Source organism: Sebastes fasciatus, chromosome 12 (genome assembly GCF_043250625.1).
Source record: "Sebastes fasciatus isolate fSebFas1 chromosome 12, fSebFas1.pri, whole genome shotgun sequence".
NCBI lineage: Eukaryota > Metazoa > Chordata > Actinopteri > Perciformes > Sebastidae > Sebastes > Sebastes fasciatus.
In genome coordinates, this window is record NC_133806.1 from 4,466,396 (window position 1) to 4,482,198 (window position 15,803).

The 15,803-nt window shown below is 42.3% G+C and overlaps 1 protein-coding gene across 9 annotated transcripts in view; it reads left to right on the forward strand.

Moving 5' to 3' along the window:
* syngap1b (synaptic Ras GTPase activating protein 1b) overlaps positions 1–15,803 on the forward strand; it is a 175,629-nt gene that overhangs the window by 142,380 nt on the left and 17,446 nt on the right. For 4 of the 9 annotated variants that reach the window (XM_074652670.1, XM_074652667.1, XM_074652673.1 and 1 more), the window contains 9 exons: positions 92–328; positions 1,454–1,655; positions 2,474–2,712; positions 2,977–3,175; positions 3,540–4,133; positions 5,503–5,946; positions 7,542–7,715; positions 8,399–8,610; positions 15,010–15,082. In XM_074652670.1, the coding sequence (XP_074508771.1) occupies positions 92–328; positions 1,454–1,655; positions 2,474–2,712; positions 2,977–3,175; positions 3,540–4,133; positions 5,503–5,946; positions 7,542–7,715; positions 8,399–8,610; positions 15,010–15,082 (2,374 nt within the window). Of the gene's footprint in view, positions 1–91; positions 329–1,453; positions 1,656–2,473; positions 2,713–2,976; positions 3,176–3,539; positions 4,134–5,502; positions 5,947–7,541; positions 7,716–8,398; positions 8,611–9,683; positions 11,595–15,009; positions 15,083–15,803 lie in introns of those variants that run through there. The other 5 variants (XM_074652668.1, XM_074652674.1, XM_074652672.1 and 2 more) reach the window with 5 other exon arrangements.

Genomic DNA, 15,803 nt, shown 5'->3' on the forward strand with positions numbered 1-15,803 from the left:
ATACATGAGACTCCAGATTCTTTCACGGGGAAATGAAGAAACTCTGAATCTCTGCAGTTTGATCCCGACATGTAGTATATCCCCTTCACAGTGTTTTCCCTCGAGAGCTAAAGGAAGTTTTTGCCTCCTGGAGAGTGCGCTGTGCTGAGAGAGGTCGGGAAGACATCGCCGACCGTCTCATCAGTGGTTCCCTCTTCCTACGCTTCCTGTGTCCTGCCATCATGTCCCCGTCGCTCTTCAACCTCACCCAGGAGTATCCCGACGAGCAGACGTCACGCACGCTCACCCTCATCGCGAAAGTAGTGCAAAACCTGGCTAACTTCTCCAAGTCAGTTTTATTTCATTATATTTACAGCTTTTACACTTTGCATCGTTTCACTAACCACTACACTAGACAGTATCTAACATGCTCAAACAGCAAGCATTCAGTCTCATCCCACAATCAATGAAAACATAGAAGCAACCAATCTCTTCTTGAGTACAAGAAAACAGGCATTTTTTCCTAAACTAAATTCTTAATTTTGTGTCCTTTGTGAAGTAAATTCTATTACAGAAAATAATTTCTAATAATTTTTACATTTAAATATGTTCAGTCTTCCTTTCCTGCAGTGCCCAAAATGCTTTTAATAATAATATCTGGAGCCATTTTGGAATAAAACAACAACATAAGCTTAGATTACCTAATTCAAAACTAGATTTACATCATAATAAGAAATACATATTATCAGGCACAAGCTTGTTCCCAATTTTCCCCCCGGAGATCAATAAAGTATTCCTGATTCTGATTCTGACAATAGTAAATGACTGTGTCATCTGCATATAGGCAGAATAAAAAATCTGGAACATTTGTACCCAACTGTATTGATGAAAATGGTGAATAATAGTTATATAATAATAATAATAAATAAGAATAATAGAGGAATTAACCCTGGGTTACACCTCTAGACACGTTCATTACTTTATTTCCCTTTCATTCTGAACCTATGAAAAGTTTGTTCACAAATTAAGACAAAAACAAATTAAAAAATGTTCCCTAATTTTCCAATATATTGTGCCAGAAAAGTCAAAATGCTCCATGTTTTTAAGTTACAAATTATTTTTCTATATAGGACCCGCTGTGCTATAACTCAAATTTGTCTCAGTTTGGTTCATTTGACTCATAATCACATCGTAAGTTAACGGTACCATGTGCAGCTTTCATTTTAAACAAACACATTTGTTTACATTCATGGATTATTCACACCCAAATGTATTGTATTGTTTTGGCGATTTATAGGACATTTGTGTCAGAAACAGAACAGTTTAAGAGTTATCATAAATTGTGACTCCAGTTGACATTTCATTTTGCCGTCATGTGTTGCTTACTGGTTTTTCTGCATTTTCTCTCTCACTTTCCCTTGTCTTCTCACCGGCTTATCTCCTCACTGGCATTTCCTTCCTTTCCCTCCTGCAGGTTTGGCAATAAAGAGGAGTACATGTGTTTCATGAATGAGTTTTTAGAGATGGAGTGGGGCTCCATGCAGCAGTTCCTGTACGAGATCTCCAACGTGGACAGCGTCAGCAATGCAGGTGGTTTTGAGGGATACATTGACCTGGGCAGGGAGCTGTCCATACTCCATAGTCTCCTCTGGGAGGTCATAGCTCAGCTCAGCAAGGTAAAAACCCAAACACCAAACATCATCTTTGCATTTATAAACTACAGTTTTACACTGTAATTTCTTCTAAAATAAGACATGTAATTTGTAATTGGTGAATGCGGCAAGTTCTCCTAAATCACTCATACAAGGCACTTAAGAACAAATCTGTTTGTACGAGTGGTTCTTGCATGAGGCCCATTATTTATGTAACGTTAATCCTTTTTATTTAGTTTTTAGATTTGTCATATTTTGACACAGGATTTCTCTATGGTTTTTATCACAACTTGAGTTTTTATCAATTATTCATTGTTCTTATTTGGTAATACTGTTGTATTTTTAATTATTTTTGCCATGTATGTATTAGACACCTGCATTGTATTCTCATGTAAAGGGAAATAAACAATAGCTACACCTGATAATATAATGCAGTCCAGTACAAAACCACCTCCAAGTACGGCTTGAATTAGGTAAGATTTCCATCGATGAGTTAACACTTTTCTGACAACAAAAGTCATATCTATTTCAAAGAGCTGTTGCATTGAATAGCATTATATTGTACATGTTGTCATGTTATTGTGTCCACCACTTGTACGTCACTTCAGGTTTTATTACCGTGAAGCCAAACTAAACCAAACTCAGACTGGATATGTCATTTCAGGCTTGAATTTTCAACAATTTGATCTAAAAAATGTCTCAGTTCTCACATCAAATGTTCTTGCTAAATTAAGTCTTTAATGAGGCTTTAGCTGTCATTAACTTAGGTAGAGGTGTATATATATGGCATTTTAATGAAACCCTTGCATAACTCAAAAATGAATTATTTTTTAAATCCGCAGCAAAACTCAGCAAAACTGGTTTTCTTTGAACCACAGGATGCCATCATCAAACTGGGTCCTTTGCCTCGCCTCCTGAACGACATCAGTATGGCCTTGCGTAACCCACACCTCCAGAGGCAGCCCAGCCATCAGACAGACAGGGTGCAGGAGAGGCAGGCAGACAGGCTGCTGTCACGGCCGAGCTTCAACAGGGGCATCTCATCTGAGTTCCAAAATCTCATGATGAGGGATCTTAATAGGTAGGCCATATTAAACACTGAAGTCTTCTGCTTCAGATAAACTTCATTGTCAAACTCTGAAACTTTGATTTCTCTGTAGTTATTGTACACGATGAAGGAAAGTAAATATTCACATTTGAGGAGCTGCATCCAGGATACAGGGACGGTTTTATAAAAATATGTTTTTGCTCCAACTTGCCTACTTCAGCTTTAATCAACCAGCTCCAACTACTACTGAGTCTCTGTCTTCAGCTATTGTTGGCCTTACTCACTGCTGTTCTCCAGCTCTATAGATATCACTCACTTGCCTTCCCCTACCACCGGAGGGGTCATGCCAACCCGCGCCCAGATGAGTTTTCAGGACCGCGACCACCCCCATCGAGCGTCCTCCAAAGACATGTTCTACGTATCACGCCCTCCCTTGGCCCGATCCAGCCCGGCCTACTGCACGAGCAGCTCGGACATCACGGAACCAGACCCTAAGGTGAGTTTTACCACACTGACTCGGGGAATCATCATCCCATCCACTAGGTCTATCTTTACCAAAGTGAGGTTAGTATGACGTGCATGTCAGTCATACTGCCATCGTGTGATCGAGGCTGTAGTTTATCATGACATCTGCTTTTTTTCCACTGATTCACCACGCAACTCATCCTAGCGGTATTTCCTGGGAAATACTTTGAGGCATTCCGATATCCAGGCCTCGCGGTAAAAACACCCGCACCACCCTCACCCATATCATCCGTGGCCACGTAACATACATAATATCAGGGGGCACAATAGCCTCTCACATCCCTTATTATTAGGTGCTCAGTGTCAATAAAAGCGTATCTATGATGGACCTCCAGGATTCCCGAATGAACAGCGTGTCTAACCTGCAGTCGGTGGACATGCTCAACTCCTCCCAGGCCTCCATCGCCGGCATGGGCAGCTTCGGAGGGCTGAGCAGCGGAGGCGGTGGCGGCCTGGGATCGGGCCTGAGCAGCCAGCTGCGGGCCGGTGGGAGGTTGTCAGCTGGCTCTGGCGGCTCCAGCATGTCCGGCGGCCTCCGGCTGAGCCAGCTGAGCCAGATGGGCACCACCACCGACTCGCTATCCCAGCAGCAGCAACAGCAGGCCGCCGCCATGCGCTACCCGCTTTCCTTCCAGAATCCCCTCTTTCATCTGGCGACCGCTGATGGGCCTCAACAGCAACAGCTCCATCACCAGCACAGCCGGGCTCAACCTCCAGCACCCCTGCTCCTGGCCCCAGAGCCCGATCCCTCTCACCAGACCTACATGCCACAGTTTGCCCATGGGGGGTTCTCTCGCAGCGAGGACCTGTCCACCCTCAGGACCAGGGACGGTCACCTGGGCCAACCCAGCATCATCCACTCACACAGCTACAGTGACGACTACAGCAGGGCTGAATATGGACGCAGGCAGATGTCCACGCATGTGCAGGTACATGTATGTTCATTGTATTCTCGTGACGTCTTGAAGCCACCGTGTGTAGATTTTTATGTCTCTTTTAAATTATTCTGGTGGCATTGGGGCTTCGACTAACGTTCGTTGTTATTGTTGTTTAAAAAATCTATTCTTTTTTCGTTTGATGTCTAAAACAATTGAAAACATTGAGAAATTTTCCAAGGAAATTTGTGATGGTGACCTCTTCAGGTTGTTTGTTTCGTTTGACCAATGGTCCAAAACCAAAGATGTCCAATATACAACAATATAACTCCAAACAAAAGCAGCAGTTCCCTCACATTTAGAGAATCTGGAGCCAGATAATGTTTGTTATTATTTCCTTTGACTTTAGCTCTGATTTTCGACTCGTTGACAGTTTATGGAGCTCCTGGACAAAAACCGCAGATCGGATGCAAATCTGCGTTGGCTCGGCGCTCGCTCATCGGCGCTCGAGCGTTAAATGTGAACTGTTCAAAGACACATTCCAGATATGTAACAGGCTAAATATCTGGACCTGTCGGGGAGTCTGTCAGGGAGCTACAGCCAATGTGAGACACGGATTGAGGGGAAACCTGGCGGAGGGGTCGCCGGTAACAATAAGAACTTACTGTACGTGTTGCATTTCCAACATGGACCAAATTTGTTGTTGCACCTAGGATGTTGGATGTTTGCATGAATAAACATAACACAGTGACTGATCTATATCTAGGAGAAATAGTAAAAACGTGTGGAAACAGGATATTTTGTGAGCGTGTGTTCCAACGACAACATCAACAAGCATGACTACGACCGTCAAAGCAGTTATCAGAATTGTTGCAAATCAACAAATAATAGTTAGAGCACTATATAGTTTGTATGATGTGGCATTTTACAGAAGAGTTAAAATGATGAGTTATTACTTGATCAACAGAAAATTAATCAATTAACTATTTTGATAGTGAATAAATTGCCATTTTTCCAGTTTCACAGTTGTGAGGATTTGCTGGTTTTCTTTGTCTAATGTGATGGTAAACTGAATCTCATCGGGTGTTGGACTTTTGGTCGAACAAAACAAGCAAACAAAAAATGTCACCTTGGCCTTTAGGAAGTAGTTATCAACATTTTTGACCATTATCTGACAGTAGATAGACAGGAAACATGGGAAGAAAATGAGGGGAATGACGTGCAACTGAAGGGACTCATCGATCACTCAAACTTGACTTCCTGGATCGTATTTCATTGTCTCAGTCACCACCACAAACATTTTTACATTTTAACACAGGGCTGTTTTCAATCTGACTGAAGATCAAAGTAGCGCCATTTGCCCCAAAAAGAACTGAAATAAAAATGAAAGTGCTAACGTATATTTCCTATTATTCTTCCTAAGGATAACCTCCAACAGCAACAACAAATGATGGGCATGACCTCCCAGACAGGAACCTCCCACTCCTCCCTGGCCGCCACGCCCCCCACCACAGTCCAACCTATGCGCCAGAGTTCTGTTGCCCCGCCTCCCTCCCAGCGTGTCAAGTCCCAGACCTCCCATCAGCTGTCCGTCAGTGCGGCCGCTGCACCTGCTGCTCTGGCTAAGACGCGACCGCCGAGCGGGAATCTCCTCCAGTCGCCGGAGTCCGGCTACGGCGGCAGGCAGCACGGGCCCCGGCAGCTGTCCGTCAAAGACAACACTGCCCCGGGCCTGCCCCACCAGCAGAGCTCAGTCAGGGAAAGCCAGAGTCCACAGGGAACCACCAGTCAGAGCACTCAACAGTCACCACAGCAACAGTCTCAGCAGCAGCAGCAGCACCTGCTCAAACCCACCATGAGCAAACAGGTAACATCTGCACGCTCTGAATTCATTTTATTCTCTTCATCCTTCCCTTTAGCACTCCTCTCTATCGGCACCTGTGCTCATGACCGTTTCTGAGCAATGGGCCTCATGCAAGAACATTTTCGTATTCGTGACTTCAGATAACGGTGTAAATGACCTGCGTAAACACGATGAATGTCACCTGTGCATGAATGAGAATCATAAATAATCATAAGTATCACCCCAATTATACCATAGTGGGGATGTTAATAATTAAACGTTAACCGACATTAAGAATTTTGAACGATTAATGCTGTCGGTTAAAAGAAAATATTAAAAATAAAATAAAAAGCTGAGCAAAACTCAGAGGAGCGGCTTGTCACTGAAAGGAGAATAGATGGTCCACCTTAACAGCCCACCTTAAGTGACTCTGAGATGGTGTTAGACACGCGTGCTTGGCTCGGGTCTTGAGGAGTTGTAGCATTTATTCACCGACAAATAAACTGTACACACACACTACACTGCTACGTTCACAGCTACAACACTCGCTACTCGCTAACGTTACGCCAGGCAGACACACAGCTGACAACCTCGCAGCTAAACTAAATGATGCGGTGGAGACTTACCAGGAAAGTGGCTGAACGTGTCCTCGACAAAACACGCAGCATCGTGGCTGCTATCGCTGTTTGTTCATTGCAGCCGGGCGGCTTGTTAGGCACTACAACCTCAGCACCGTTGCATGCAACGCACTAAAGTTGTTAGTTAACGGTTAATCATCGGTTAACGGGTCGGTTATCGGTAAGAAAAAAATTCAAAATTAGTATCCCTAATATAAGGCTACACATCCTGCCCCATTCATCTGTCATCTGCCAATATATCAGCACGCTGTCTAAAGATGCTGTCTAAAGACGCTCTCTCTGACACGCATCCAAAAGAAGTAAGTCAGCCATGACGTAATTTATGTCGTTTTGCAGTTTGAGATGTCCATATTGATATTGTAGTGTTATACAATAGCATCAATGGCCAATTTAAATTAATGATGATACTGTTAGACTATATGAATACATTTAGAATTATACTATAATATGAATTGCAGAGTCAAACAGGATAATATCAGCATAATTAGGCTTTAATAATCAACAATAGTAGGACTTTAAGTCACTGTAATAGGATTTTCAAACTCAAAATTGCTTTAAGTAATGAAATATACAATCCATTAGTGAAAAACGTAGGTTTGGATGTCAGCAGATTAATTGCACATGGCTCCTACGGCAGGTCTGGACCACTCGTAAATCGCGTTCGTACCTAATAATACGAGAAAATTGGTGAATGCGGCAAGTTCTCCTAAATCACTCGTACAAGCCACTTAAGAACGAATCTGTTCGTACGAGTGGTTCTTGCATGAGGCCCAATGTGTGTGTGATGTCAGTTACTGTATTTGACTTTTAACGGCACTAACCATGTCAGGAATAAGGGCTTGAATCCCACCAGGGTCCAGATCAAAATGTATGAATTACTCATGCAACTCTGACGCTCTCTGCATATAATCCTGCAACAAAAAACAAATTGTTGTTATGAACTCATGTTCTCATATTCAGTGTGCTGGCCTTTCTTCCCAGGGCTCCCAGGCTCCATCTTCCCTCAATCCCCCGACCCCAGCCAATGAGCGAACAGTGGCCTGGGTCTCCAACATGCCTCATCTGTCGGCTGACATTGAAAGTTCGCGGATTGACCGGGAAGAGTTCAAACTGAAGGAGTACTCAAAGAGCATGGATGAGTCACGCATGGACAGGGTAGGTATCACTTTTGAGTTTCAGAATTGCCCTTCACATAAAAACAAACACTTGTATTCCTGTTTAGAGGAACATTGAGTCATGTCTATCATTGCTGAGCAGATCTGGTCTTAACACAGAAGCCCAGAGGTCTCAAACAGTGTGGAAAACAACAAACAACAACAAATCAGTGTTCGGTATATTCACCGTACATCATCCTTCTAATGTGGAATATTTTGAGGTGGTTTTCTACTTTCCAGTTTGTCTTGTAATGATGAATGTGCATAAAGAACTTTCAAATCCACTAACCACTAAGAAATCAAGGCATGTAAACATTAACCCGGTGCCCTTTGAGACCCGCGGGATTGCGGGCGATCCCAGCTGACTTTGCCGTCTTTCAGATGCTGTAGCAATTTCAGTTTTAGAGATAGAGTGAAGGTACAGATATCATATGAAACTAAAAAAAACATAGGGGATCCATTGGTATCATTCTAGTTTGTTGTGAAGGAGCATCTCAAATTAATCTCCAGGTTTTCCCCAAGCTTTCAGATGATGTACACCACTTCTATGTGACATCTACTGTTGACCTGCCATCTCCCCCTAAAGACCCTCTGCATTCCCCTAAAAGACAAAAATGGGTCTATTGTGGGTCTCAGAGGGTTAAACCTCCCTAATTTAGCATTCTCTCCATTCCTCTGCCTTAGGTAAAGGAGTACGAGGAGGAGATCAACTCCCTGAAGGACCGCCTGTCGATGTCCCACAAGAAGCTGGAGGAGTACGAGCGGAGGCTCCTCACGCAGGAGCAGCAGACCAATAAGATCCTCCTACAGTACCAGAATCGACTCGACGACAGTGAGAGGAAGCTACGCATACAGCAAGTGGAGAAAGACTCCCAAATTAAAGGAATAATTAGCAGGTAATTGGAGGCTGTTGTTGGGATGGAGGGCAAAAGACAGCTAAGACGCCATGTGGTCTTTTATAGGGAGGCCATTGGCGGGCCGCATTGGCTTTATCTTTGTATATTGTGACGCCTTCGGTGAATAGACTGTATGAGTTTTCTTCCAAAATATGTGGAAAAAGTGACTCTCAGATAAAGATTGCTAGCATGAATTAAAAAGCTTCACCATGCTTGTGAGGAATAAGTGGAAGCTTTGGTTGACATGCTACAACTTGAGCATATTGGATTCTATTTAACACGAGTGGAACACAGACTTGAAGCTGCAATGTTTTTTCCTAAAATACATATATTGCATACTGGAATAGGACTCTATTTACAGGGGTTGCTGTCTTGCGAAGAATATTGGAGAGTAGGAGGTTGTTTCAGTTTCATTAAGTACTACAGCGCTGGGATCAAGGCAGGGAGCTGTACTGTATATTGAAGCCAAAGCTGCAGACATGTAACGAGTGAAAAAATATATGAGAGACTAATTTAAGGAAGACAAAGATGTATATTTTCTTTTGATAAGCGTGCAGGCCATGTTCCCTTGGCGGTTGGTTCTTTTCAGCTGAGTTAAGCTGGACAAAGGAGTCTTTAATTGTTCTCTAAGCTCTTGTTGTAGCGAGATCTGCCATCGTAACATGGTTCACTTGTTATTCAGGAGCATCATATTTGGACGGCTTTTGGAGAACTCCAGCTGAGTCCTAATGTGTTTGAGTGCTTGTGTGAAGTTGTAATGGTGCAATATTGGAGCGAAGTCTTAGTTTTTATTGATTGACCACAAAATTAAGTAGTGGACGGGTAAAGAGTGGGTTATTGATCAGTTGTGTTCAGGCACGAAAACCAAATGTTTGCTGTGTTTTAAGGATTCCTGGAGCGTTTTAAGTGTGACTGCACATTAGTTTTATTTATTGTGGAAAGAGTTCAGATAAAAAGGCTCTGTAAGGAAAAGAGCACAATATCTTCTTGTTTACATCTTATAAATAGTCTGTGGTGCAACTGAAGGGTGGTTATCTGTGACAGAGAATATTGCCACTTCTAATCCACTCCAGGAAAGAAGACATGGAATGAAGACAGAGACAGTCCTGCTCGTCTTTTATGAGGAAACATCTTAAACCTTGTATATAAAAACACCCTTAAAACAACCCTCCCATATCCTTGTGCTGCGGCACTCATCATCAGCCATTTTTATGAGCTTTTAACTGGATCAACGGGATCCTTTCAGATGATTCCATTTAGCTTAATTTTCAATTGACTCTCCCACGAGATTGCACCGCAAAAGCACAAGAGGATTGAAAATTTTAAAAAAAACTTCAGAAACATGTCTGCACTTTTTAAAGCAACACATTGTTTTGGACCTTCAGGCGCAGGACTATGGAAGACTACGGTTTATTATTAGCTCTTCCATTTTAAATCAAGGTGAACCATGAAGGACTGCTGATGTATCTTTCTACATGGAGGACCGATACCTCTCTCCTTTTTTTTTACATTCATACGATGCTATGGTGTAATATGAAGAGGGGAGAAAGTCACAAACGATGATGAAGATTCAAGCATGATGGCATAATAAAGGAAATATGCCACATCGTAAAGAAACTTTATCAGAGCACTTAAAGCCAAACCATTGATTATTGCTCCCCTGGAGTGCCAGCTTAAAGTGAATACAGTAAATCTGCTGCACACATACAGCATAGTGCGCAGGAAACTGATATCTCCAAGGCGTACACGTGTATCCTGTGTGACTTTTATCATCTGACCACACATGGAAGAATTAAGTAGCAGATCTGGATGCTTCCAAGTCAGTTTTACTCACAATTCACTGAGCCAGACCATATCATCGAACGCATTGCAAGACTTGCATTATCTGGATTTGAATTTGAACGCATGTATGAGCAATGCAAAGAGAGCAGAAAGTGTGGACGGACTCCGAAATCTTAGTGAAATGACAAGTGTAACCATAGCCTTACGTTATATTTCATCTTAAATTGACTTTTATGTTAAATTTTCACATTCAGAAGCATTACAGTACGTCGATGCAAATGCAAGCTCAGGTTCTGCAAAACGGAGCGCAAGTGATCCTGAATTCATGGCTCCTTTGTAAAAAATCTCTTCATCTGCAGAACTATAAACACTTAGCGTCGTGTTTCAAGTGTCCGAGATTTTCTTTCAGAGAAGCCTTAACGTTCTGTGCATAAACTTTACTTGAAGCTCAGAGCAAATCCAATATCTGTCATTAGACCAGATACACTTTTTGTTCTTCAACAACCTAATTTAACAACACGGTCTCACGGGAAGGAGTATAAATACCACGACATTACACGGACACTTCGCGTGTCATTTGTATGCCAGCAAACGTCCGCAGGCTTATGCAAGAAGTAAAGTAAAAGTAAGTAAGTAAAATACGTACGGAAACAACGTAACACAACTACGGAAAACACGCCACTGAAAACAAAGCAAACATCACTAACGTAACTTGTGGTACATGTTCACAGCCTCCGTCCTTTCCACGCTTCCCATTCATTGTGTATGTAAGCAGCCGTGCAATGCGTTCTGGTAGCGTGGCGATTCAAGAGACGGGGCGTTACGTTGGCCGCTCCTCATTTGCATAAAGTTGAGGTCCAGGCTACTTTATGCTATTTACGCCACCTCTGGAAACTTCCTAGAAACTTTTAAACTAACCGTTGTTGATCTAAAATAAAGAGATTCAGCAACTGCATGGCTCATTTCTCGCATAAAATGTTGTCAGAAACATATTTCGGTGAACTGTTTTCGTGATATAAGAGAAATTCCAAAACGAATGGTGGTTCCGGTTTGAAAGCTGGGAGCAGTGTGTTCGTCCAATCAGGTGCCTAGTGCTAGTGGCAGCCCATCAAGCGTCCAATGCTGGGAAGCGAGGCGATCGCTCATGATTAAAAAAAACAAAACATGTACCATTACAAAAAAAATCACCGGTCAGCAACGGTCTCAAACACCGGTCTCCTGGTTAAAAGTCTGGTGTTTGTCGGACACATCCACCTCCACACCCGCCTACCATAACTGGTCTTTCTCGCTTTACTACATCACTAAAAAAAATGTACGCGAGGGATAAGGTTGAAAAAAAACTCTAAATCCACAGTGTTAGATGGGAAAATGTGCCGACGCTACATGCCGTTTCTTTCTTTTTCGAATAGTATTTTTGCTTGGAGTGCACATCCCTAATGAGGAGCGGGCGACGTGATGGTCTGTCTCTCGAATTGCGCCGCCACGCTACCAGAATGCATTACACAGCTGCTTACATAGACAGTGAATGGGAAGCGTGGAAAGAACGGAGGATGTGGACCTGTACCATTACCGTAGCATTTAATGGATGCGTTTACATTGCAGTCAGTGGAGGAGACATAGCGTACGAATGACACACGGAAATCAAGAAAGGCGTACTTATTGCTCGCCAAACGCCTTGCACATTATCGTGGCATTCATGCGCTTTTTCGTGTGAACGGGCTGAATTTAAACCAAAGCCAAATATTGAGTTTTAGGTCCTGCTATGTTAAATCCACTGGAAACACTGAATCCACTTTAACTGTAGCACTTGTATCTATATTTTTTTTCTTCAGGGTACTGATCCCATTAGTTGGCTACAGGCTCTTAAATTTATTTATTTTTTTTGTTAAAATATTTTATTGCATTTACGTAATTCTAAATATAAACTATTTATCTTCCCCACGCTGTTTGCTGTGAACTGAACAACAGATTTACGGTGAGTTTGCAGTCGGGGAAAAAAATTAAATGCACCTGTCATAGTAATAATCTATTTTTAAGTATAATCCATAGCATATTAAAGTCTGTGATGCAAGAGCCATAACAATAATGATATATGAAATATATATATATGAATTCTATTGAGAGTGAGATTATAACTATTTTAACCTTGCAATAGCTAACTTTTTAGCAGGAGAAGCGCAATAATAGAACCAATCTGTGCTGTCTGTGCAGATGCACATGCAGGATCCTGCTGAGGTACAGTATATCGTATGCATCTTGTGTACATAAAGAAACAGTAACTTCCTGCCAAAATCTTTTACCAGGTGCCATCCACAGTAAACCGAAATAAAAAAAAATAAAGACTTGGATTACTGTAAAGTGCAAAATACCACAGAGACAACATGACAACAATGACGTGACTCTTTGACAACAGTATGTTCTGCAAAGTGTGTTCTTAAGTTCTCAACTTGTTTTTGGCTTATCTGTACGGTGTTTGTGAAATTATCTGCATTTAAAATGAAAGACTGCAATGGATATTATTTATTAATTAAAGCGATTTGTTTCCTTATATCTGTATGATTTTGCTGTATATGCTTGGTATGCCTTTTGACCCGCAGTCCGTCATTGGTGGTGTCCAGTGACATGGTGATCAGAATAGTTGTTTAAGAAAGTTAGACAGTACTTATGCAGTTACAGTATGATTTAAATATTATTATTAAAAGGGCAACCATATTATTTTTCTTTCTCCCGCTCCAGAGATATATTAGATAATATTCTGGTGTCAGTATATCCGCCTCTCTTTTGTAGCAAGAATATATTGATAGGCTGTATAGATTGTACTACGGCAAAAACTTGTGTTTAAATCTTGCAAATGAATTCATAGTGGTGATGAGTTTTGGCTTGATGTGTGTGTGATCAATATCGGTCTGACTGACATGGCTTGTAGCAACAGCCAAGGGTTTTACACTCACCTTTGTACAGACCTGTGTCAAATAGTTGCAAGTAATTCGGGTTGTGGGGGTCTGCTGCATGAACACCTATCACATGCTGAGAGGTAAGTTTTCAGTCAAAGAAATTGATGTTGGAAAAGCAAAAGAAAGTATTTGCAGCTGCTGTTTGATCCAGGTCTGTTGTTTCTTTCCATCAACTTTCCATCCTATTTGACACCTTTGTCTCTTGCCTTTTTTCTCTGTAGCAAAATATTCAGACATTGTGACCTCATGTTGGTAGATTCACACATTGTTTTGACTTACATGTACGACTTGACCTCAAAAAGCACACTACTTGAAGTACAACTGGATATAAAAAAAGCTTATTTTCTTTGTAACATATCACCCACATGAATCATTGTCTGCCTCTTGAAGTCATGTCAGAATCTTAATGCTGTATACCCATGTTACATTCCATTGTTTTTTGGGACAGTGCTTATATCTCTGTGTGTGCTTACAGTATGATTGACTCTTTTTCTTTTCTCTTCTTTTGTAAAAAAAACAAAAAAAAAAAAAAAACTCTCTCAACACTGTACATTATTTATGGAATAAAACATCCAAACACTTATGTTTGAAACTTCACCTGTGAATTTTCGTTCTTTATTGTCAAACATGTGCCTCTCTGTGTTGTGAATAAAACAATATGAATGTGCTGAAAGTAGCCTTTAGTGACACGATAGGACTTGATTGGTGGTTTATTTACTCTGCATTGAAACATGGTGGCGATTAAATGTTGCTGTCAGCTATTTCATTGGCTTGGCGGCTTAACGAACACTTGATCTTTCCTGGTCATTTTACCCAGACAAATTTACATGGAGTCTTCCTTCGTGCGCTATTTTAAAGGGATACTTACTCTTACTGCTGTAAAATCTTGTAAAACAGACGGAAAGTCATGAAGGCAACCCAATGAAATCATGTGAATTCAAACTAACTTCTATTTGGCATTTATCACCACCATACCAATGTTCCCAGTTTAGCCAGTTGGCTGTGTAACGTCAAGATACTCCTGTATGAGAACTATCCTTGAATGACCCTATTCGGAGCACTTGGATAATCACGGGAGCTGGGAAACCTGCATTGTCTGATGGCTCATGAAAACTCCCATCAGTGAGCTCATATCTGCGAGCGGAAGTCTTTGAAATGATTAGTCAAAGGCTTTTCCACCATGTGCCTTGGTCCAGTCCATATTACATTAAATGGGCAATTCCCTGGGGATGATCGGGATCTGTTACTGAACTGTTCGCTTCAACTTAACCGAGCGTAATTGTCCACAGTTGGCCGTAATTGCGCTTTGAAAACACCTTAAATGGAGCAAAAAAAGGCTTTGATGAATCCCATGGGGGGCGAAGAGAGAAAAAACGAGGCTCCACCAGTGAAAATTGGCAGTGCCTCAGAAAGCATGGCTTGGGTTACTGCTGCTCGACATTTGCATGGGCTTAAAAGATTGAGCAGATTTGAGATAACCAAGGTAACCAACATCTTATCACTGTGGTGGTGTTGTTGAGACAGATGTTGGAGATGCACCTGCTCAACTTCTTGTTAAGTATCATCTTGGATTCATAATACTCCCTCTCTTTCTGTCAACCTCTCCCCACCCCGTACCCCTTCCTCCCCTCCCTCTCTCTCTCTCTCTCTCTCTGCTTCCAAGACTCATGGCTGTGGAGGATGAGTTAAGGGGAGGACCCGTGATTGAGCCAAAAACCAGGATTTTCGCTGATCAGGTCTGTGAGACTGCTTCTTCTCTCGTCGAGTCCGTACGATGGCCCGTGCTGTCTTCTCTCTGCTATCCCCCTCTACCTCTCTTTTCCCCCTCTGCTACTGTTATTATTTCGTCTGCTGTGTGAATGTGGTCCCTCTTGATTGCCTTGACCTTGTCCCTGTTGTTTGGGTTTTGACTGCCATCTGTCTGCCGACATACCTGGGAGCTTTGAAGATCTGTGAAGAGCTGTGTTGCTGTTTGCATTCAGCTCAAGCTACTAGACTCTAGCTGGGCTTGTGAGCGTACCTCGGTCTGTGGTGATGTTTCTGTCAAATGTTTCTGCCGAGCATGTCGGGGTTAAAACTCCTTAAACCTGTTTCACACTATTCGCTCAGGTTATTGAACAGCTGAGCCCCAGATGCTGCGTGGTGTTGGTGGTGGTGGTGGTGGTGTTGGTGGTGTTGGTGGTGTTGGTGGTGTTGGTGGTGGTGGTGGTGGTGTTGGTGGTGTTGGTGGTGTTGGTGGTGGTGGTGGTGGTGTTGGTGGTGTTGGTGGTGTTGGTGGTGGTGCTGTTGTGTCTTCAGGAGCTTTCCTCTTTAGTGGTTTTCATTTCATGCTCTCAACCCGCCCCATTTCTTATCCTGTCAGAGTGAACTAGCCCACCTCCAAGCATGACTCATGCTGTAAATGTAGTGTGTGCGTGTGAACATATACTGTATATACATATATATATACATTATATA